This window comes from Rhinoraja longicauda, chromosome 21 (assembly GCF_053455715.1).
Source record: "Rhinoraja longicauda isolate Sanriku21f chromosome 21, sRhiLon1.1, whole genome shotgun sequence".
Classification (NCBI taxonomy): domain Eukaryota; kingdom Metazoa; phylum Chordata; class Chondrichthyes; order Rajiformes; family Arhynchobatidae; genus Rhinoraja; species Rhinoraja longicauda.
Window position 1 is genome coordinate 32,200,580 of NC_135973.1, and position 24,273 is coordinate 32,224,852.

Sequence of the window (24,273 nt, forward strand, 5' to 3'; positions counted from 1 at the left end):
CTATTATTTATCTAACAAATAACCTGACAACCACATTATTAAATGATGTTATCTACTCATCATGGTGCTGCTCTGGGTTCTTCTACTGCCTATTCTCTGCTGGCACTGTCTCACTTGATTTATTCAGACACCTTTGGTCTCCACCCTATCACATATTTCCCTTTTCTCTCACCCTTCCCCCTTAACCCACTTTGATTTCCAAATTGTCCAAGTAGTAATGAAACATTAACTCTATTTCCCCTCTCTTCATCTGCTGTGTTTCTTGCAGACTACTTCCACAATGTTCTGCTTTTATTTCAGACTTAAAGCACCAATCAATTTTTTTTTCTTTTTGAAGGGAACTTTCTGGATAGTTTCTCTGATACGCACCTGGTTAAAAAATGATGAAAGTACAGAGTTGTGCAATAGCAATGCCTTCAGACCTGACCTTAAATAAGCAAGACATTTTAAATCTAGAATTCAAGTTGTTTATTTATCCCGCCAATTATTTTCGAAACGCACAAAATTCCTCTGTTTAAGAAGACAGACCAGGAAGCCAAATGGGTGAATCTAAATGCAAAAATTATCCAGCATAAAACAGATAATGCACTGGGCATCACGCATTCCTACTAGCTCCAGGCTGTCTCCAAGCACATTCATATTCCATTATAAACTTTTCAATGATCCTAGCACTGATCTTCCTTGAAGATGGTGACAGGTGGCCATTAACAGGCCATCTCAGACCACTGCAGTTTACATATTTAAGCACCACTCTCCACAGAAAACATAAGTATAACATTCAAGACGAAGAAGTGTCTCGACCGAAACGTCACCCATTCCTTCTCTCCAGAGATGCTGCCTGTCCCGCTGAGTTACTCCAGCCTTTTGTGTCTATCTTTAGTATAATATCCACTACAACCTCAAACACCACAATGCAGTGAAAGGGCCTAAACCTTCCAAATATAAGCAGACAGACACAGCAGGAAACTAATAAAATAGAGCATGGGTGAGCTATTCAATGTAACTCCAAGATTGGACGTTTCACAGACTGGCAAGTGGCAAGTTGCGCCTGAACATGATGACTGTCTGCATGCTGTTTCAGATGAGGGTCTCTTGTACTAATGTGTAACAGTTGATGGACAGCTTGCACTTTACTGTACCTCAGTACACGTAACAATAAAGAAACCCCTAAACCATAACTGTTATTGTGACTTAGTCCATCGGTACTTCAAGATCCTGGGAAGAGTGAATGAGATTCACCAGTCGGGAGTGTGACCTTCCTGACCATGAGACTCGTCATCAATGGGAATCGTATTAAGCACCGCCTGACACACCCGTGCAATGTTGACCTACCAGCCATTCTGAGCCCCCAGCCACATGGTAGGGGCTGAACTTGTGATCGATCCATTGGTGCAAACATTGGCTTCCACTTCTGGCTGGCCTGTGTTCTGTTCCTCCTTGGGTTGGCGTTTCTCCCTGAAATGAAAAAGCAATATTTCCCACACGGCGCTTTTAGGCTTCACATAAATAATACATTCAAGAACTGTTAGAGTAAGGCCATGTATCAAAAAGATGTTAAAATGTGCTTACAATTTGTACAATGGGATTAAGCCACCAAACATCACCTCCTGAGCCTTTACCCTATTATCACAGTCTTTGAGTATCATGATCGAGTCATTGCCAAGCAGAATGTCAGTTTCCAACGTTAAAATAAGCAGAGAAAATACCCTGTTCCCAAAACCACACATTTAAAATAATCTCATGAGTTAGCGAGACTCTAAAACTGAAAAAGATTTGGTCGACACTTATTTCCCACAGAATTGTACCAAAAAAAACTTGACTTTTGTTTCCATTATCATCCGCAACATTAAAAATCAGAAATATAAATCTTAGCATTAATTTGCCGTTCTGGAATACAGAAGCACCAGAAATGTGGACAGTGGAACCTGCAACTTTAACCGATGAAGTGGGCGCTGAAACCTCATGGGCAGTGCATCACAACTGACATCTGGAGGTTTCTGGAACCTGATGCCCACCAGCAAAAATACACCGGGTTAAATGGAGGGCACTTCATCTGTTAGGGGCAGATCAACACAGGCACCTCCACTGACAACCCATTGCCCATGAGCTGCAGAAACTCGCCCAGGCCAAGCAGCAGCAGGGAGAATTGCTCAAACCATTCAAACTTTGTTGCAATCAGTTTCCATGGAGAGCAGTCAATGCAGGATAAACAGAGAGGGACGTATTCTGTCTTGACGACAAGAAGCTGAGGGAAGAATACCAATGTTGCTCCTTATCTTGCCCGCCTTCAATGACCAGCATAACCATTCCCAAATTAGAAGCAAGAACTTTGGAGACCTTAGTCACAATTTAGGAGATTGTACAAACTATTTCCTCAATCTCAACTATGGAAATGAGTCATGAAATTGTATTTCATAATGCATCACACAATTAGTTTCAAGTCAGTCCGGTAACCTAAAGGGACTGATAATCCCCATACTACACCTTGAATCAATAAAACTAAATAATCAGAGTCAGATACTATAGTTCTTGCTTTCCCTCACTTATCAGTTAATGAGATTCAGTTGAATTTACAGCTAGTGAAACTCATCTGGTGATATTGTTGCTCAATGATCAAGCAACAATTTGAATTAATTTCAAGAGAAATTGTAAACACGCCAGGACTAATTTTATATTTTGATTGTTATGTAAAACAAATGCAAATGCTTATAAAACAAACCTAACTTTGATCTCCATGTGGAAGAACTAGCTGAATGAATGTTGTCTGCTTTGTACTGTCATGCACAATCAATTACACACCTATTGCTACAATAGAGTGTAAGCAACATCCTATGAGGCCCATTCATCTGATCTTTGTTTTTGGAATGATGACGTAAAAAAGGGCCACAAGGGGATATGAAAGGGCCAGAGTGTTTGCCAGCACACAGTCCTCCAACTCAGTGCCTTTTTGCCATTATATTAAAATGCTTCATAATTGTGAAGATAGCTGAGACTCCTCAATGGGCCATCTTTCTGACCATCTTAATGGCTCCCTGCGTACGTTATTCATCTCCTTATTTAAAGAAGAATGTTAATGCATTGGAATAGAGTTCAAATGTTTATTAGATTAAATCCTGGAGTGGCTGTGTTGTCTTATGTTGGACAAGTTGGACAGTCGAGTCCAATAGAGTCATACATCATGGAAACAGGCTCTTCGGCCTAACTTGCCCACACCAACCAACATGTCCCATCTACACTAGTTCCACCTGCCTGCATTTGGCCCATATTCCTCTAAACCTGTCCAATCCAACTATCCCAACGGACCGTGTGGCCAGAAGGCTTCCCGATTGGCCGTTTGGCCAGGAGGCTTCCCGATGGTGGGGTTGCATCTGTGGACTGGAGGCCTTTATCGAGGCGCCACGATCTCGCTGCCTCCCAGATTGCCGCGTAGAAGCCCGGATCGGGGCCCAGCCCTCACAGGTAGAAGCCCGGGTCGGGCGAAGCGGCTGACAGAGCCCGCGGCTGGGGCCCGGGTCGGCACCGCGGAGGCGTGAAGTGGGGCGTCGACAGCGATGAGGCCTTGGCGGCGGCAGCAGTGAAGCCTCGCGACGATGGGGCCTTGGCGGTGCTAAAGCCTCGTGGCGGCGGCGATGCCTCGCGGGTCGACCCGCGGTCGATGGTCGATGAGAGGGTGGAGGAACCACCGTGAGGGGGGAGGGGAAGAACAATGGAGGACCCAGCGTGGGGGGACCATCGTGAGGGGGGAGAACAATGGACAATGGGGGGGGGGGGGACAAGGGGGAGCCAGCGTGGGGGAACTCTGGGGGTGGGGGGGATCAAAAGGGGGGGCTGGCGTGCTTTGTAACTTTGTCAGTGCCATTGGTGGCTGCTAGTTCTATACATTGTGTATGCAATCAAAGAATCTCACTGTGCCTAGTCACATGACAATAAAGTATTCCTATTCCTATCTGTCTGTGTTTCTTAAATGTTGCAATGGTACCTGCCTCAACTGGCAGCTGGTTCCATACACCTGCCTCTGTGAAAAAATTACCCCTCAGGTTCCTATTAAATCTTTCCCCCCTTACCTTAAACTTACGTTGTTTGGTTCTCAATTCCCCTACTCTGTGCGTCTGCCCAATCTATTCCTCTCATGATTTTGTACATCTCTATAAGATCATTCTCCTGTGCTCCAAGGTATAGAGTCCTAGCCTGCTCAACCTCTCCCTATAGCTTAGGCCCTCAAGTCGGGGCAACATCCTTGTAAATCTTCTCTGCACCCTTTCCAACTTGACAATATCTTTCCTATAACATGGTGTCCAGAACCAAATACAGTACTCTAAATGCAGCCTCACCAATGTCTTATATAACTGCAGCATGTCCTTCCAACTTCTATACTCACTAATCTGTGACAGTTTAGTGAAAGGGATTTGATCAAAGATTCTGAGGTTCTTGACAGGCTGTGTATGGAGAACATTTTACTTGCCGAGATAGAATTTCGAACCAGTGTCCACTGTTTTAAAATAAGGGGTTGACTATTTAAGACAGTAAAGAAGCAAAATTGTTTCTCTCAACGGGATTATGAATCTTTGGAAGTCTCTCCCTCAAAAAGCACTGGAAGCTGGGTCTTTGAATATTTTCGAAGGGAGCTGCTTTCTTGGTATCAATGAGTGAAACGGGTAGATAGGAATATGAGGTTGAGGTTACAATTTGTTCAACAGTGACCTTATTAAATGGCAAAACCAACCTGTGAGCATGTGGCCACATTCCTACACCTAATTTAATGTCCTCAGATACCAAAGTATCTCAGTTATTGCAATTAAACCGTCAAGTGTAATAACTCATGAATCCTTTCAATTATAATGAACCATTACGGTGAATACATAAATTGACTATGACCCTGACAGTCAAAACCTTATAAATACATTCTACCTGTACCATTACTATTAACCCCCATCACTGTGCAGAGACTTTTGATCTTGCAGTCAAATTTTTTCCCAAAGGCATTTCCTTGTTTATTGGTATTCCAGAACTCCAAACTACAGTCAACTGAGACAGAAAAAGGTAAAATGGCACAAAGTGCAGGAGTAACCCAGCAGGTCTGGCAGCATCCCTGAAAACAAGGACAGATGATGTTTCAGGTCAGGACCCTTCTTCAGACTGATTGTGGGGGGGTGGGGGGGGGGAGAGATCCATGAGTTCTGCAGGGGTGAGGGAAGCAGCCCCTAATGCAGTCAGTCATCAATGTAGCGAGAAAGAGTAGGGGGATGGGGATAGGGATAGAGTTCCATGTAACCGACAGAAAGGCAGTCCGAGACAGTAGAGAGGGCCCATGGCTAATGTGGAGGAAGTGAGGGGAGTCAAACGAGAACTTGTTGAGGATGATGACAAGCTCGGTCTGTGAGAGTGTTAGTGGAGGGAAATTAATTGGGTCTCTATTGGAGGAAGAGATAGAGGGCCTGGAAACCTTCCTGGTGGGGGAAATAGGCAATGTGTCGCTATAACAACACTTTATTTATTGTCACTCGGCACAACACCGAGCGAAATTTCAGCAGTCACACAAAATACAGCAAAAAAGAAAAGAACACAGGACACCCGACCCCAACACAAACATCCATCACAGTGACTCCAAACACCCCCTCACTGTGATGGAGGCAACAAAACTTCCCCTCTCTTCCCCCCGCACCCACGGACAGGCAGCTCGACCCCTACCGAGGCAAACGACACGCACAGCCCCCGCAAGGGGATGGAAGGCCCCGCGGCCGAGCCGCCCCGGGCACCGAAACGTCCCGCGGCCACACCGGGCGATGTTAAGTCCAACGGCCGAGCCGCACCGGGCACTGAAACGTCCCGCGGCCGAACAGCGCTGACGATGTTAAGTCCAGCGGCCAAGCCGCACCGGGCACTGAAACGTCCCGCGGCCACACCGGGCGATGTTAAGTCCAGCGGCCAAGCCGCACCGGGCATTGAAACGTCCCGCGGCCGAGCCGCACCGGGCACTGAAACGTCCCGCGGCCACACCGGGCGATGTTAAGTCCAGCGGCCGAGCCGCACCGGGCACTGAAACGTCCCGCGGCCGAGCTGCGCCGGCAATGTTAAGGCCCGCAGCCGAGCCGCACCGGGCACTGAAACGTCCCGCAGCCGAGCTGCGCCGGCAATGTTAAGGCCCGCAGCCGGGCCGCACCGGGCACTGAAACGTCCCGCAGCCGAGCTGCGCCGGCAATGTTAAGGCCCGCAGCCGAGCCGCACCGGGCACTGAAACGTCCCGCAGCCGAGCTGCGCCGGCAATGTTACGGCCCGCAGCCGAGCCGCGCCCCGGGGAAGAGACCTAATAAAATAAAGGTTTCCCCCCGCCCCACCCCCCCACCCCACCCCACACCCCCACCACACACCCCCACCACACATACACAGCCAAAAACAGAAACAAAAACCATCCCAACACCGACACAAACAAAAAAAAAAGAAAAAAAGACAACAGACTGCCAGAGAGCCGCAGCCGTCGATCCTAACCAGCATGCATGGACGACATCTGATTCCAGGTTTCATATATTTCCCCCTCACCAATAAGCATCTGGAGGCAGGCACATACACATAATGTAAAGGTTGAGAACCACAAGGAGCTTATCATTCTGCAGGGTAGACTGTTGGAAAGTTCGTAACATAGAACTGCACGTTATTTACCAGAGCACGATCGCTTAACCTTTGCACATAACCAATGCCCTTTCCTATGTCATGGATACTAAAGGTGCACATTGCTCTCCCACCTTTATACGATTGCAATGTTACCCTTTCCCACTGATTTCCTTTACTGTGATGGGCCAGCCCTGTCCACGTCCATCACCGTTACCTGAGCTGAGTTTCGTCTTCTGTGCGTGCGGAGTCTGTGAACACGTGTTCTGTGTAGGCGCTGGGCCGAGCTAATGCTGGTTCTGCATCTGTAACTCCGTTCCCTGTTGCCTCCGTTGCTTCTGTTGCTTCCTCAGCTGACTGCGGCTGGTTCACCTTCCCGCCTTTAAGGGGGGCCATTTCACCTGTGAGGTAGGAGAGGCACGATTGGCAATTTGTCTTTATGATGAAAAAGCACAGAAACCACACTGCTGTAACCATAAGACGGAGGAGCAAAATTAATCCCTTCGGCCATTCGAATCTTCTCCGCCATTCAATCATGGCTGATCTATTTTCCCTTTCAATCCCATTCTCCTGCCTTTTCCTCAATGCAGAAAGTATTTAATCGTCTTTCAATAACATACAATGCAGTCATTCGAATTCAGTGCCAGCGGCAGCATTGCACCTCCAACTTCCCATTCGTTCAAATATCCCCTACCACCATCCTTGCTCGCAAATTAACCAGCTACCAAACCGTGCCTCACGTTCCACAGCCCCTGGCCAGCTGCTTCTTCATGCCTGTTTTGGACTCTCAGCTCGCTGGCAGAATGTTAGCGAGCTCTTTTACAGAATTAAGCGATTTTCTGATGCAGATTGATGACACTTGACCCATCATATTCACAGTAAAAGAAATTGTGGAACAGGATCGGCACGGTGGCACAGCGGTAGAGTTGCTGCCTTATAGCAACTCTACAGGGTTCGATCCTGACCACGGGTGCTGTCTGTACGAAGTTTGTACGTTCTCCCCGTGACCTGCGTGGGTTTTCTTTGGTTTCCTCCCACACTCCAAAGACATACAGGTTTGTAGGTTAATTGGCTTGGTATAATTATAAATTGTACCTTGTGTGTGTGGGATAGTGTTAATGTGCGGGGGTCGTTGGTCGACACGGACTCGGTGGGCTGAAGGGCCTGTTTCCGCGCTGTATCACTATACTAAACTAAACTATTTTAATGATTCCCTTCCTCGAACACACATTCCACAGCCTTGTGGGGACGCAAGTAACTGCAGATGCAAAAAACAACGTCCTGGAGGAACTCAGTGGGTCAAGCAGCCGGGGGGATGAATGGACAGAAGATGTTTTGTGTCTGGACTCTTTGTCAGACTGAAGAAGGGTCTCGACCCAAAATGTGGATGGTCCGTTCTCTCCACAGATGCTGCCGGACCTGATTAGCTCCTCCAGCTCTGTGGATGTGGAATTATCCTCCCAATCCCCACATGGTTAAAAGAGGGAAAGATTTTCAAGGTAAAGAGGGGAAAAACTATTGAAGCAACGATTTTGAATTCAATTATTCTGTTGTGTCAAAAATATTTTAGAACATGTTGATGTGGAGATTCTTAACAGTCAACAATTCACAAGGAAGCTGTAAACCGATAAACCTTGGCATGGCTGACTTACCTGAAGACAAAATAATAATAAATTCATGTAATAGGAGCAGAATTAGACCATTCAGCCCTTCAAGTGTACTCCAACATTCCATCATGGCTGATCTATCTTTCCCTCTCAACCGCATTGCCCTGTCTTCTCCCCATAACCCCTGACACCTGCACTAATCAAGAATCCATCAATCTCTGCCTTCAGGATATCCATGCGGTCCTTTCTAAAGGTTCGTCCTTTTATTCTGAGGCCATGACCTCTGGTCCTAGACTCTCCCACTAGTGGAAACATCCTCTCCATATCTCTAGCCAACTTTAGAGGCTTGCTGCTTCAGCCAACGGGACACAATAATGATTTAAAAAAACGTAAGGCTCCAGTGGCCAGTAAGCAAGGACCGCATAACCCAAGTAGCCAATCGGGAAATGATCGTCACAAAGTGCTGGAGTAACTCAGCAGGTCAGGCAGCATCAGTGGAAGTTTCGGGTGGGGATCATGTGGCTGATGGTCTAATGCATTGAAGAACAATGGAGGTAAAAGCTCAAGCAATGAGCACCAGAAAGAGAATCATCCTAGCAAGTTATATCCAAGATATTATGTTCATCGCTGAGTACAAAGTACCTATCAGTTAAGTTGGAGATCTGTGAATAAAACAGTTTATGTGATCTGTAACTGTAGTGATAAAATTTGTAGAGGATGCAACTCAACAGAATAAAATGATCTGAAATGCAAGTCATCTGATGTACTATATCATTAAAAAAAAACAGCAAAGAAATTCAGATGCTGGAATCGAGGAATAAAAAACAGAAAATGCAGTAATAACTCATCAGGTTAGGTAATGCTGCTGATGCAACATGGAATGAATGGCTTCTCAAGATCACTTTAGTTTATTGTCACGTGTACCGAGGTACAGTGAAAAACTTTTGTTGCGTGCTAACCAGTCAGCAGAAAGACAATACATGATTACCACCGAGCCATTTATAGTGTGTAGATACATGACTCATCATTCCACTCTCAAGATGCGCCTGGCCTGGATAGAAGTGGAGATTCCCAAAGTGAACACTGATTTAGGGAATGATATATACTTTATTAAACTGTGTACATTCAACATTTTCCATTTTTATGTCTCGAAAGGAAGGGTAGCGCCAGAAGTTACAGCTCGCCATCCTGGGATCTTTGAAATGTTCTCTTTTTACCCCTCTTTCAGGCAGTGTATTCTTAACTCTCACTTGTCGGCTGAAATAAATCCTTAATTTCCCCACTAATGCTTACTAATTCTATGCTTTCTAGTTAGCAATCTCTCTGTCTCTTTCAAGGTGCAGATTCTTGAGCGGAAAGTTCAGCCATGATATCTATATACTAAAACTTTTGTTGTTTTTTTGTTCCTGAACTACAGCCAAAACGGTACACGATAGCGCGACAATTTTAGGCCCACCTTACTCACCGTCCTCCCTTTGGTGCTAATGGAAGTTTCATGAAAATCGGTGATATATTTTTTAAGTTATTCACATTTTAAAGTAAGTCTATCTCCTAGGGAGGGAGGGAGGGGGGAGGGAGGGGGGGAAGGAGGGAGGATAAGGGGGGGTTGGAGGGGGATGAGAGGAGGAGAGTTGGGGGAGGAGGGAGGAAGGGGGTAGGGGAGGGGGGAGAGGGGAGGGGGAGGGGGGAGAGGGGAGGGGGAGGGGGGAGGGGCGAGGGGAGAGGGGAGGGGGGAGAGGGGGTGCTGCACCAAAGCATGGAGAGGTTTGGGCCCAATGGCTCCACTTGGTCTAGTTCTCATTAAAAAGAGAAATAAGGCGACAAAGGCAGTCTGAGAATATATTTTGAATAAACAGTTAAATAGATTCAGGAAAAGAGACCATACCCATCAGATGTATCTTATATATAAACGGTACTGTAATTATTAAACTCTTTGTGCTACTATAATTACTCAAATCTTTGTGCTGGTCCATTTAAGAGTCAGTACTTAGTGTTTCAAAATGTAGCACATAACTTTTCTTACAGAAACACAATGTCAAACACAGCCTACACACTCTGCCCTTTTAGATTCTCATGTCAACAGAGAAGGGAGACAGAATGATGTAGCGAATAACAAAGGATTCAAGAACAGCCACTCGTAAATATTGTAGTCATCTGCTCTTTGAACAAGATGGTATTCCATTTCATAGTCACATGAGCCCTGTAAGGATGCACTTCCAGCTAAGATTTTGCTGAAATAAACTGATGATCTGAATTCTGTTCACAAAAAGCAAAATGTTGTTTGTAACACCAATGATTTTCAAGCAACACAAGAGACTATAAGTGCTGGAGGACCTCAACGGGTCAGGTAGCATCTATGGAGGGAATCTATGGGCAGACAATGTTGTCGAGACCAGAAGGATCCTCACCCGAAATATCATCTGTCCATCCCTCCACAGATGCTGAGTTCCTCCAGTACAATAATATTCAGGCAATTTGTGTTAAAGAACTTCCTCCATCAAAGGCTTGGCTTTTTTAGTGAAGCTGGTTGATCTGACATGCATTTCCCATTTCCATTTCACATTTGTAGGGGGGTTTTTCTCATTATTTAAAATGGATATCTGTGTGCAGATTATTGATTAGAAAAATATTGCACACACGATATTCAGGCAATTATTATTAACGAACAGGAAAAATAAGATGTCACCAAAAGAAACCACTGAGCTCCACCTATGAAGGCAGCATTGCACAAGTTATGTTGCAAGGTCAACAGACTGCATACCTTAATTGTTAGTATTACTTAAGATCAAAACCCTTTGCTGCAGGTGACCAACACCAACTGTTTGTTCTCCGAGGTTGGAGAACATATATTTAAGGAAAATACCATTATCTTTCGACAATAAACCTTTAAGTCTACCGTTAAAACATATTTTTCAGGACTACTGGATGTTTTAGCTTTTAGAGATTCAACGCGGACCGAGTCCGTGCCAACCAGTAATTCCCGCACATTAACACCATCCTACACATACTAGGGACAATTTACATATACACCAAGCCAATTAACTTACATACCTGTACGTCTTTGGAGGGTGGAAGGAAACCGAAGATCTCGGAGAAAACCCACGCTGTTGTAGGATGACCCATAATCCCATGTGTGACTCAAGTCCAGTTTAGCTTAACTTTTTAAATTTAACAGTTTAACTTTGTTAGTTTAGGAAGAAATCAACTCTTTGGGCAATCAGTCTAAGAGTTCTCAGAATGGCATATTACAGTGTAGTTACCGGGATTTGTTATTGGTATGAGCAATCTGTCTACTTTCAGGATCTATGATGAAATTAAGAAATGTTCATACTCTGTTAGCCATTTTTCTGTTGAAAGTGAGATGATGTTCAATTCTAATTCCAGAAATATTAATAGCACGCTCCAGAGTGCGAATGTTAAGAATAGTCTTAACTATTCTTAAGACTAGTTAAGTCTCACTTAGCTCAACAGTAAATACATAAATGATCTTGATGTACTTTCTGATACTTTGGATGAACATGAACCGTCTCTCAAGTCAAGGCCCAGAAGCAAATAAGCAGAACATGTTTTTAAACGTTAGTTGTTACTCACTTTGGCCTTTGTCAGATGTTGGGGTGTCACCTCGAGATGTGCTGGTGCTCCGGGGGACATTACATCTGGTCGCACATCCGACCAAGGTAATTCCTGCCAATACCCCTTCTGCCCCACTGGAGTCATCTGGATTCAAGTCCCCTTCCAAAAATATCTCCCCTGCAGGATAGTCATTCTCACTGGCAGCTGCCACAAAGACAGAAAGAGAATAGATTAATCTCATCATGGTGTAGATAGATTTAAACTTTGGGGACCCTGTCCCATTCTTCTGCTTCACATGGTTCAGGAAAACTTTCAGTCAAAATTTCAACTTCACCAATTTCATATCTTAGAAGAATAGGCAAAATGCCTCCAATGTGCGGATTTTCGATAAAATACCTGTGCAACTCTACGGTAAACCTTTGCGTTTATTCATTCTTGAGATGTGGGCAACATTGCCATCTAGTGCCCAAATCTAGCTATTCAAGTAGTACAAACATGTTGGATTAACTCAAGGTGACAGGCAGCATCTCTGGAAAGAAGGAATGGGTGACGTTATGGGTGGAGAACCTTCTTCAGACTGAAGAAGGGTCTTGACCCGAAACGTCACCCATTCTTTCTCTCCAGAGGTGCTGCCTGTCTCATTGAATTACTCCAACATTTTGTGTCAATCTTCGGTGTAAACCAGCATCTGCAGTTCCTTCCTCCTCAAGAAGTGTGTTACTCAGGCGACAGTCCACCCACAACACTGTTGGATCAGGGATTGTTACACAGCAAACACGAGTGAATGGCAATATCTTTCCAGACTGAAGATTCCCGACCCAAAACATCACCTATCCACGTTCTCTCGAGATGCTGTCTGTCCCACTGGGTTACTCCAGTGCTTTGTGTCTTTGAATGTTTAGGGAAGTAAACCATATACTATTCAACCAGACTACCTGATGTTAGATGGCATTGAGCTTCTTGAGTTAGATCTGCACTCATTCAGACTGGAAAGAATTACATCATATTTCTAATCCCAAGAGTCAAGTGTTTAATTGTCAAAGGTGCCGTGAACAGAACAATGAAATTCTTACTTGGCGCAGCTTAATAGGCTCATAAATATTATTTTTAATTAGGTCAAATAACCAGTGCAGACAAATAATAGTGCGGACAATCTGTGGCTGGCAGATGCGGAAATTGTGCACGACAGTTTTTTAGAAAATGGTCGTGATACTCTTATCTCAATTATGTTATCACTGATTATAGAAACAAAGCAAGTAATTTGGTTGGTGTGGGGGAGGGGGGTGCTGTATGCTCAAAAGAAGCCTCGTGACACAACTCTGTGATCCTGATATCCTCCACCAAAAAGGGAAATTATCATGGCTATTTTTTCACGGCAGTCTTAAGTTCGATCAGACAGGCCATTTACATTCTGGGAAATCATTCATGCAATTCTTCCAATTTCCCTCTATTGTAGATGACAAAATGCAAACCACATTCCTAAGATTTCCCAACACGAATTTTAAATGTTAAAATTTGTACAATGTGTGGGTAGGTATTATGATCCCAAATCTCAATTGTGATCTTCATAATGTACTTAACACGGTGGTGTAGCGGTAGAGGCGCTGCCTAATAGCGCCAGAGACCCGGGTTTGATCCTGACTACGGGTGCTGTCTGTACAGAGTTTGTACGTTCTCCCCGTAATCTGCGTGGGTTTTCTCCGGGATCACTGGTTTCCTCCCACACTCCAAAGATATACAGGTTTGTAGGTTAATCAGTATAATTGTAAATTATCTCCAATGTGTGCAGGATAGTGAAAGTGTGCGGGGATCGCTGGTCGTCACGGACTCGGTGGGCCGAAGGGCCTGCTTTCGTGCTGTATCTCTAAATTAAACTAAACAAAGCCTCTCCAGTGTAGGCACATGGGTAAATTCTGAACCTCTAATTCAACGACGGTTTCTGTTTTCACTTTTGTTATTTTATTTTATTTCCCTGATATCATATTTAAATGAGGCCACGTGGTTCAGTTCCGTATTTCAATGTTCTCCGTCAGAGAAATGCAAAATTGGAATTGCAGAAATTCCCAGAAGGGAATACTAGGAGTGCAGCAAAGGAGAATGAATCCAGGCGCAAAATATCTGACAAATCTCAGCACGATTAAACATTTAACACAGCTAAGAAAAGAATATTCCAAAACACAGATTAAACTCATTTAGATTTCATTAAATTTTCTGCTCTTCTTCATTTTTGCTCCAATCCTTTCATTCCCGATTCCAGACATGCAGTAAAATGCTGCATTCCAGACATGCAGTAGTTAGCTCCAGAAGAATCAAAATTTAAGTCAGGAAGCAGCCCTATAAAGATGATTTGCGTCCTCAGACTAAGAATTGACATAGCTGCATATCCAAGGCTTTTAAAGAAATCTTCAAACAGCTGTAAGCTGACATTGGAACTAATTATATTATAGAGACGCACAAACAGGGTGTGCATCAATTAACCCAAGAAACTAAACAGGATTATCAAACCCCACTATCTGTATCCTCGTGATCTAGCTGATCAAGTGAATGAAAAACACTCTCTTAGTTTTGGTTCATCTGCAAAATCAGTTTACATGTTTCGGAAATACAATCCATCCCTTAGCTTTTCGAAACGCTAATAAACCCAGAACCTTTCCATCAAAACATTTGTGCATGATAATGGTAAAAAGATCAAACATTCCTTTGGGTATACAATGGACTAAATCATTGACACAGATGTAAGTATTGACAGTCAGAACCTTTTTTCCCCAGGGTGGAAATGTCCAACATTAGTGGGCACAGTTATAAGGCGAGAGGGGTAACTCCCAGTTTGAAGAAGTCTCGACCCGAAACATCACCTGTTCCTTCTATCCGGAGATGTTGCCTGATCCGCTGAGTTACTCCAGCATGTTGTACTTCTTGAGTAGCTCGGTGAGTCTATTTTAGGGGCAAAGTTTAATGGATATGTGCAGGGCGAGATTTTTCTCAGAGAGTGGTGGATGCCTGGAATGGATTGCCAGGAGTGGTGGTGGTGAAGGCAGATACGACAGTGGCATTTAAAAGGCTTTCATACAGCCACGTGGAAGTGCAGGGATATGGATAGTGTGCAGGAAGATGAGATCAGTTCAACTAGGCATCATATTCGGCACAAACATCGTGGGCCAAATGTTCCCCTGCTGTAATATTCTGTGTTCTGTGTTTTATGGAAAAAAGGAATCATATCACAGAGTCATAACAAAGAGGCAAGATTAAGATAAAATGATATCAAAGTTAGAATTGCAGTAATCAAATTGACATGGGCTTAACTTTTATAATACAAAGGAAGAGGATTCAGGGCAAACACTTGCAAGGGAACCAGAGGCAGGATTAGTCACCTGTACACATCGGAACAGAGTTAGTTCAAATGATCACCAAAGTGGGTAGTGGTTAAAATCAAGTCAAGTTAAAGAGATCCGAGAGCAATAGTTAATGATGAGATGGATATTATTCTATTGATGGTGCAATATTTGTAAGTAAACTGATAAATGAACATGGAGTTGGACTGCGATGTGATCCCTGACCAGTTCTACCTCACTGGGGTGGGCTCAGGTTGAACTCAGGGATGGCAATATCAGAGGGATGATCAGTGTCACCTTCCCACAGCCCCATTTACCACAATGTCAGGACAGCAAACTCCAAAACCCACACTACTGGCCTGCATTAACAGGCGTGCAAAAACAGCCTTCATTGCCCACAAGAAATGTTTTATTTTTAAACAGCCAGCCAAGGCCCAAATATGTTTTGAGACCTGATTAAGATATGGTCCTGTGCTGAATGGTCCCATGATACCAGCTATTAAAACATCCAAACGTCCCATAATATTCACACAAATATTCAAAATACATTCTTAAACTAACCTTACCATTAAGATTTTAATCGTTAAATCATAAAAAAAATTAAAATCCTTTTAAAGGTAAGACAGATATAAAGCCACTGGAAAATACCAAAATTATTAAATTCATATATAAATATATGAGTGTGAGTGTGTGTGTGAGATGTGTATATGTGCATGCATATGTATGTATGTGTGTGTATTATATATATAATGCCATTTAAATTGACACGATTTAATTAAAATATAGAAATAACCTGAAACTTGCCCCTTATACTCAGAGCCATTCCTATCCTGTGAACTAAACATGCTCCAGGCCTAATGTGGTGCCAGTACTGCTGGAGACTCCAGCATTGGTTTCCACAAGAAGCATAATATCGGAAGAGAGATGGACAAAGCTTCAAGGATTTTTTTGTTTGGGATATTCTTGTTCTCATGAATGGTTCTCCCCAGAAAAAAAAGAACACTTGTATGCTGCTGCACTGCAATGCTTTGAGATTTGATAAAACCAAATACCCAGAAGATGTTTGGCTTATAACCATGCTACATTATTTTTTTGTCATCTAACATCCATTACATGCTGTTGGGCCCAGTTGCCCTGAGAGACAAGTGTCATTGGTCACAGACTCATGGCCGTTGCCTGAAGATCGAGGTTCACTCACCTGGGATGCTGGTAATGCACAGAACATGGGCGTTGCACACTATAAACTGGTCCATAATGGTGCCAGGCTGATTGGCATCAATGATCACAATTTTACTGGTGGAGTGGGTGCTCGTGCAGATCCACACACGGCTGGAGACATCCTCTGCACTGTGGACCTGAGGGAGAATCACAAAGTCAGCAAAGAGCTGCCTCTGTGGGTGTACCACAACCCACCAGCCCGTGGTTGGGTTAGACTATCCCAGCTGGGTGTTAACCACCAGCATGATCAACAACACATGTTTATGTTCAGATGAGTGATAATGATGCCACAGGAGAACTAATGGTTTATGCATTGCTTCCCTGCACGTTCTGCGGAAGGCGTCATTGGTCTCGGTAAGAAGCTTTCATTGATACCATGCCTTTAATAACCTCAGGGTATTATGAAGGCCCTTACCAACAAAATGTGCGGGATGAATCTTGCACTAAACATTATTCACGTTATTCCCTTAATCATGTATCGATACACTGTAAATAGCTCGACTGTAATCACGTATTGGCTTTCCGCTGACTAGTTAGCGTGCAACAAAAGCTTTTCACTGTACCTCGGCACATGAGACAATAAACTACACTAAACTAATGAAATGCAGCAGCCTATTTGAACACCGGAAGCTCCCACAAACTGCAATTGAATTAGTGATGACACAATCTGGTTACAGCCTTGGTTGATGGTACATACTGATCACGCGGGCTGAGCGAAGGTGTTCCGCGAAACGATCGCCCAGTCTGAGCTTGGTCTCGCTGATGTATAAGAGTCCACATCTTGAACAACGGATGCAGTAGATGAGGTTGGAGGAGGTGCAAGTGAACCTCTGACTCACCTGAAAGGACTGTGGAGGTCCCTGGGCAGTGTTGAGGGAGGAGGTATAGCGACAGGTGTTGCATCTTCTGCGGTTGCTGGGGAAGGTACCTGGGGAGGAGGTGGTTTGGGTGGGAAGGGATGAGTTAACCGAGTTGCGGAAGGCGGAAAGGGGTGGAGATGGGAAAATGTGGCTAGTGGTGGGATCCCGCTGGAGGTGGTGGAAAATTTGGAGGATTACATGCTGCGATATGTATGTTCATCCATTTGGATACAGGAACAAGAGGAACAGTTATCAAGTGATCCACATCTAAAACTTCAACCACATTGCACTAACTTGGTTAAATGTACCTTTGATATTCTTGTAAACAATCAAGGCCAAAACCTCTTGACCTTGAAAAAGAGGGTCACAGCCAGATAGCAGTGCTGAACTACCATCTACCTCTTTGGTGATCCTCGGACTATCCTTGATCGGGCTTTGCTGGCTCTACCTTGCACTAAACATTATTCCCTTATCAAGTATCTATACACTGTAAATGGCTCGATTGTAATCATGTATTATCTTTCTGCTTACTGGTTAGCACGCAACAAAAACTTTTTGCTGTACCTCGGTACACGTGACAATAAACTAAACTGTAAACAAAAGGTAAATGACCAACACTGCATTTACAGAATAAATTCAGGTTTTCCAGGTTAACAGAAGGAACATTTTATTGTTACATTTCCTCCTGATATTGCTGGATCATACATCTCTTGAGAATAGCTGGAAGTTGTACATTTTCGTTGAAGTATTCAATCAGTGATGCCCTCTTAACACCACAATGGTTGACATTCCTAGTATTCTAATGCAGTCGCAAGGAACTGCAGATACTGGAACCTTGAGCAAAGCACAAAGTGCTGGAGTAACTCAGTGGATCAGGCAGCATTTGTGGTGGGAATGGATCAGTCTGAAGAAGGGCCACAACCCAAGCTGTTGCCTATCCATTCCCCTCCACGGACGCTGCCTGACCCGCTGAGTTACTTTGCTACAACACCTTGTTGTTACCAGCCAGATACCTCTTTAAATTACAAGCCAAACTGGCATGGTACTTGGTTTACCTTCTTGTTTTTGTCGGGGGAACTGTGGCTGCTGCTGTTCTTCACATCTTTCTCAGCGTCGGAGGTCAGGGGATCGCAGCTGCGCGAGCGGCCCAGTGCGTTGCCATTGTCCGTGCGATGTGGCTTCCAACCAGTCAGGTCCACGCCAGCTGCACACCAAAGCTGCGGCAATAGAAACACAACATGTCTTCACGGAACACTGGAGTAGCCATCTCAAACCCAGCATTCACAACGGGAAAGGAGGAGATGATTCTTAAGACAGATTTAAAATATGGGGAAAAGATAGATGCGGATTGTTAGGAATAGATTTTACATTTTATTCGGAAAGTGGGAAAATGATTTGGAACTCACTTCGAAAAGGTACTCGAAAGGAAATCACTTGCTTGACTACAGGATGGGGCCAGTTAAATGGGACAGAGCAGCACAACGGAGCAGCGGTAAAGTTGCTGCCAGAGACCCCGGTTCGATCCTGACCACGGGTGCTATCTGTACGGAGTTTGTACGTTCTCCCTGCGACCGCGTGGTTTTTCTCCGGGTGCTCTGGTTTCATCCCACACTCCAAAGACATACAAGTTTGTAGGTTAATTGACTTCTGTAAATTGTACATTTTCCCTAGTGTGTGAGATAGTGTGTTAGTGTACGGGGTGATTGCTGATCAGCGCAGACTCAGTGGGCTGAAGGGCCTGTTTCCACGCTGTGTCTCTAGTCTAAAGCTGCTCAAGATCGATGGGCTGAATGTTCTGCTTCTGTTTCACAATTATTTAATAATTCTAAGTCCCCCAAAAACTTCTGTGAAAGCCGCAGTACCAAACAAATTGCATCCAAGAAATTTGAAGTAAACATAGAAAACATGGAAAATAGGTGCAGGAGGAGGCCATTTGGCCCCTCGAGCCAGCACCGTCATTCATTGTGATCATGGCTGATCATCCACAATCAGTAACCTGTGCCTGCCTTCTCCCATATCCCTTGATTCCACTAGCCCCTAGAGCTCTATCTAACACATGTTATATCTATCTCTCTATCTAAGTACATGTTAGATATCACAGAGTTTGCATCAAAACCAGTATAAAATAAATTCCAATCATTATAACTTCCCTTAATTTCTGGTTACCTTCATGGTTGGATCTTTTGCAACCAGGGGACGGCAGTAGACAGGGATAGGGACATTCTTCATGCGATTGTCTTCCTGGCTGCCATTAGGACTCAACTAGAGAGATAACAAGATCATCACAATTGCATTATAACCATATTATAAGGTGCTTGATATTTAAGATTCCTTTGCTGTGATGCTTAATCAGTGTTAGTGGGGTCTCAGAATTTGTAAAGAGAACAGTAACTAGGTTTTCTGCCTTGACTGTGATAATGAGGGATATTTCACAACAACTTCGGGAGTATGTCCCTGCACTGATGAAAGGGGAAAGCCAGCAGCAGGAAAGCAGGAATCTCCCGAGCTGCTGAAACTTCCCACAGAAAATTTAATGAAAATGAGTGAATAGAATGAGTTTCAACCGCCCCGAGGTGGGAGTTTCGATCACCCCGGCGGGGGCTTCGATTGTCGGCTGCAGGGGCATTGATCGCCCCGACTGCAGATAGTTTGACTTCCCCGGCCGCGGGAGAACAAAGAGGAAGAAGTTTGAACTTTATTACCTTCCATCACAGTGAGGAATGTGGAATCCACTGTGATGGATGTTAACTTTTATTTGGCTGGGTGTCTTGCTGCTTTTCATTCAGTATGGCTGTATGGTAACTCAAATTTCACTGTACATGTGACAATAAACTGACCTCTTCCTGAATGAATCCTTCCCTGTCAGCTCATGCCTGATTGGTTTTTGCAGTCTTTTTGCAGACTACATTTATGCACCACGGGGCAAACAGTAGTTAATCTCGAGAGACTGCATAAGGCGGCATGGTAGCGCAGCGGTAGAGTTGCTGCTTTACAGCGAATGCAGCGCCGGAGACTCAGGTTCGATCCTGACTACAGGTGCTGCACTGTAAGGAGTTTGTACGTTCTCCCCGTGACCTGCGTGGGTTTTCTCCGAGATCTTCGGTTTCCTCCCACACTCCAAAGACGTACAGGTATGTAGGTTAATTGGCTGGGTAAATGTAAAAATTGTCCCTAGTGGGTGTAGGATAGTGTTAATGTGCGGGGATCGCTGGGCGGCACGGACTTGGTGGGCCGAAAAGGCCTGTTTCCGGCTGTATATATATGATATGATATGATATGATACCTGGATGCATCGGAAAACCTCAGAACATACGTTCCATTAGCCCATTGACGGCAGAGTGACTAAACTACATTAGTTTTAGGTAACACTCATTTCATGACACAGGTGACCCACACTTTACGGTCATTTAGGTTACAGAAAGTTGCCCTCAGATCATTCACATATCACCACCCAAAAATCTGAGATACTGAACACAATTTGCTCTCAAGAAATATATGTAAGAAAACAAAATATCAGCACAGTTTCTTTCCAACTCTCATTTCTTAACACAGGGGCAATGATGCAACTTTGAGTTACGGAAAACTACGACACGATTGCCTTTCATGAGTGCAAGCACCCCAGCCAGTTCCTTCTCCCATAAGACTAGGACTGCTTGCATTCTTGCAGCCAAAGCCCTTTTCTTGCCGATCAATAGATCTTCCCATTGATAGTCAAGGGATCTTCCAGGGAAGCTGATAGTTACATGCACAATCCTGTTCCCATGGATGCAGAGCACATGATTATTCGCATCACGGGAAGCTTTCAAATCATGAATAGAACTGAAAGTGAAACTGCAGCAGCCATGATTACATAGAAATGAAAATGGAGCAAAGGCAGGGAACTGGAGCTGAGATGCAAATGAAACGTGATTTACTCAAGGAATTACAGTGTACCACTCCTACATTATTGCACCAGATATAGACTTTGAAGTGGATGTTTCTTGTAGGCACCATTTTGTTATTGCCCTTCTATTAAAGTATGTCGCAAGAATATATGAGATGAATGCTTTAACTAGTTGTATTCTAATATCCCATTTCATCAGCCAATATCACCAAAGACCCAGAGCACCTGCCCTGTTCTCATTTCATTCCAACTATCAGGAAGATGAGACAGGATGATACTGAAATCAATGAGCATCAGGTTCACGAGCAGCTTCTTTCCGGCATCCACGAGGCTCTTAAACGCTACACAACGCTAACCTCAACAACCATGAACTTCCAAGGACCGTGTCTTTGGTTGCACTATGAATATTTATTTTCAGGGCTATTAATCTTTTTACATTTTTTGACCTGTTATGTGCATCGAGAAAGAATTTCAGTTATCAGTACACATGGTCACATGTGGCTGCGCCTAACGGCTGCGGCTCCCTGGCAGTCTGTTTGTCTTTTTTGTTTCTGTTTTTGGCTGTGTATGTGTGGGGGGGGGGGGGGTGGGGGAAACCTTTCTTTTATTAGGTCTCTTCCCCGGGGCGCAGCTCGGCCGCGGGGCCTTCCATCGCCCGCGGGGCCTTCCATCTCCCAGCGCGGATCGGCCGCTGGACTTAACATCGCCGGCGCGGCTCGGCCGCGGGACTTGGCAGCGCCCGGTGCGGCTCGGCCGCGGGGCCTTCCATCGCCCGGTACGGCCGCGGGACGTTTCAGCGCCTGGTGCGGCTCGGCCGCGGGGCCTTCCATCGCCCGGATCGGCCGCTGGACTTAACATCGCCGGCGCGGCTCGGCCGCGGGACTTGGCAGCGCCCGGTGCGGCTCGGCCGCGGGGCCTTCCATCGCCCGGTACGGCCGCGGGACGTTTCAGCGCCTGGTGCGGCTCGGCCGCGGGGCCTTCCATCGCCCGGTACGGCCGCGGGACGTTTCAGCGCTCGGTGCGGCTCGGCCGCAGGACGTTTCAGCGCCCGGTGCGGCTCGGCCGCGGGGCCTTCCATCGCCTGGTACGGCCGCGGGACGTTTCAGCGCTCGGTGCGGCTCGGCCGCGGGGCCTTCCATCGCCTGGTACGGCCGCGGGACGTTTCAGCGCTCGGTGCGGCTCGGCCGCGGGGCCTTCCATCGCCTGGTACGGCCACGGGACGTTTCAGTGCTCGGTGCGGCTCGGCCGCGGGGCCTTCCATCGCCCGGCGCGGCTCGGCCACTGGACTTAACATCGCCGGCGCAGCTCGGCTGCGGGACGTTTCAGCGCCCGGTGCGGCTCGGCCGCGGGGCCTTCCATCGCCTGGGACGGCCACGGGACGTTTCAGCGCTCGGTGCGGCTCGGCCGCGCGGCCTTCTATCGCCTGGTACGGCCACGGGACGTTTCAGCGCTCGGTGCGGTTCGGCCGCGGGGCCTTCCATCGCCCGGCGCGGCTCGGCCACTGGACTTAACATCGCCGGCGCAGCTCGGCCGTGGGACGTTTCAGTGCCCGGTGCGGCTCGGCCACGGGGCCTTCCATCCCCTTGCGGGGGGTGTGCCTGTCGGTCGCCTCGGTAGGGGTCGAGCTGCCTGTCTGTGGGCGTGGGGGGGAAGAGAGTGGAAGTTTTGTTGCCTTCCATCACAGTGAGGGGGTGTTTGGAGTCACTGTGATGGATGTTTGTGTTGGGGTCGTGTGTCCTGTGTTCTTTTCTTTTTTGTTGTGTTCTGTGACTGCTGTAATTTTGTTCGGTATCTGTACCGAATGACAATAAAGTTCTGTACTGTACTGTACATGACAATTAAACACTCTTGATCCGAGGAACCCACTTCCTGACCACTTTATGCTTCTGAGCCAACATCATGCAGGAGCATATTAAGGCAGTGATAAAAAAAAGACAAAGTGCTGGAGAAACTCAGCGGGTCAGGCAGCATCCCTGGACAACATGGACGGCTGACGTTTTGAGTCATGACCTTTCTAGACTGATTGTAGGGGGGGGGGGGATACCTGGAAGAGTGGAAGGGCAGGACAAAGCATTGCAGGTAAAAGGTGAACACAGGCAGAGGGGGGGAGGGGGGGGTTAATAGGTAGATGGTTGGACAAAGTCCAGAGATGAAAAAAAGCTGTGAGATTAAAGGATTGAAACATAGAAAAGAGGTGCAGGAGTAGGCCATTCGGCCCTTCGAGCCAGCACCGCCATTCAATATGATCATGGCTGATCATCCAGAATCATGGATGTTCCTGCTTTCTCCCCATATCGCTTGATTCCGTTAGCCCATAGAGCTATATCTAACTCTCTCTTGAATACATCCAGTGAATTGGCTCCACTCCTTTCTGTGACAGAGAATACCACAGATTCACAACTCTCTTGATGAAAAGGTTTTTCCTCGTCTCAGTCCTAGTGAGTTGTGAATTGTGAAGCCAGAGGAAGGAATGTGGTCGGGGGAGGGGGGGGTGGTCGGGGGAGGGGGGGGGTTGGGGGAGGGGGGAGGGGTTGGGGGAGAGGTTGGGGGAGGGGGGAGGGGTTGGGGGAGGGGGAAGGGGAAGGGGTTGGGGGAGGGGGGGGTTGGAGATATGTTGTGAGAAGCTGAACTCGTACCTGTTTGTATTTTGCAGGGAGGCTCCAGCCACAAGCCTGGAGTCGGCCGTCATCATTCCTGACGTGATCCCGCACCTGTCGGTACTGCTCGCGTTTCAACTCCCGCCGAGCATTTGACGTGCAGTCGCTACGAGGGAAGACAGTCGTCACTTCACTGTTTCACAAAAGTTTGAAAAAACGCTTTTTAAATGCTCGTAAAAGTATGGTGATCCACGTGGTTGCAGATTTAAACATACTCTGTTTCCTTTGTACCTGAAAGTCCCAAAGAACATAAGGAATGGAAGTGGAACCAGGTGACATGCCCTCTCCAGCCTGCTCTGCCATCCATTCAGGTCATGGTTGACCCTGTGCCTCAAGACTACCTTGACACACGATTCCCACACCCTCCCATACTCTACTGACCAAACGTCACATCAGTCTTCACCTGCGCTGCACGGTGCTAGACGTCTTCCATAAAGCGGTATGACAAAATGTTTATAATGGGAGATCATTAATCTGATCTCCACAAATCCTGATTTGTTTCCAACATCTCCAGGTTTTCCGTAGATCTGCTTTTGT

At 45.9% G+C, this 24,273-nt stretch overlaps 1 protein-coding gene across 6 annotated transcripts in view; it reads right to left on the reverse strand.

Moving 5' to 3' along the window:
• Window positions 1-24,273, reverse strand: part of mapk8ip3 (mitogen-activated protein kinase 8 interacting protein 3) — a 170,786-nt gene that overhangs the window by 36,466 nt on the left and 110,047 nt on the right. For all 6 annotated transcript variants that reach the window (XM_078418259.1, XM_078418260.1, XM_078418263.1 and 3 more), the window contains 7 exons: window positions 23,716-23,842; window positions 19,363-19,458; window positions 18,252-18,413; window positions 16,317-16,473; window positions 11,805-11,990; window positions 6,824-7,007; window positions 1,333-1,455 (listed from right to left, as the gene is read on the reverse strand). In XM_078418259.1, coding sequence (XP_078274385.1) covers window positions 1,333-1,455; window positions 6,824-7,007; window positions 11,805-11,990; window positions 16,317-16,473; window positions 18,252-18,413; window positions 19,363-19,458; window positions 23,716-23,842 — 1,035 coding nt within the window. The remainder of the gene's footprint in view (window positions 1-1,332; window positions 1,456-6,823; window positions 7,008-11,804; window positions 11,991-16,316; window positions 16,474-18,251; window positions 18,414-19,362; window positions 19,459-23,715; window positions 23,843-24,273) is intronic.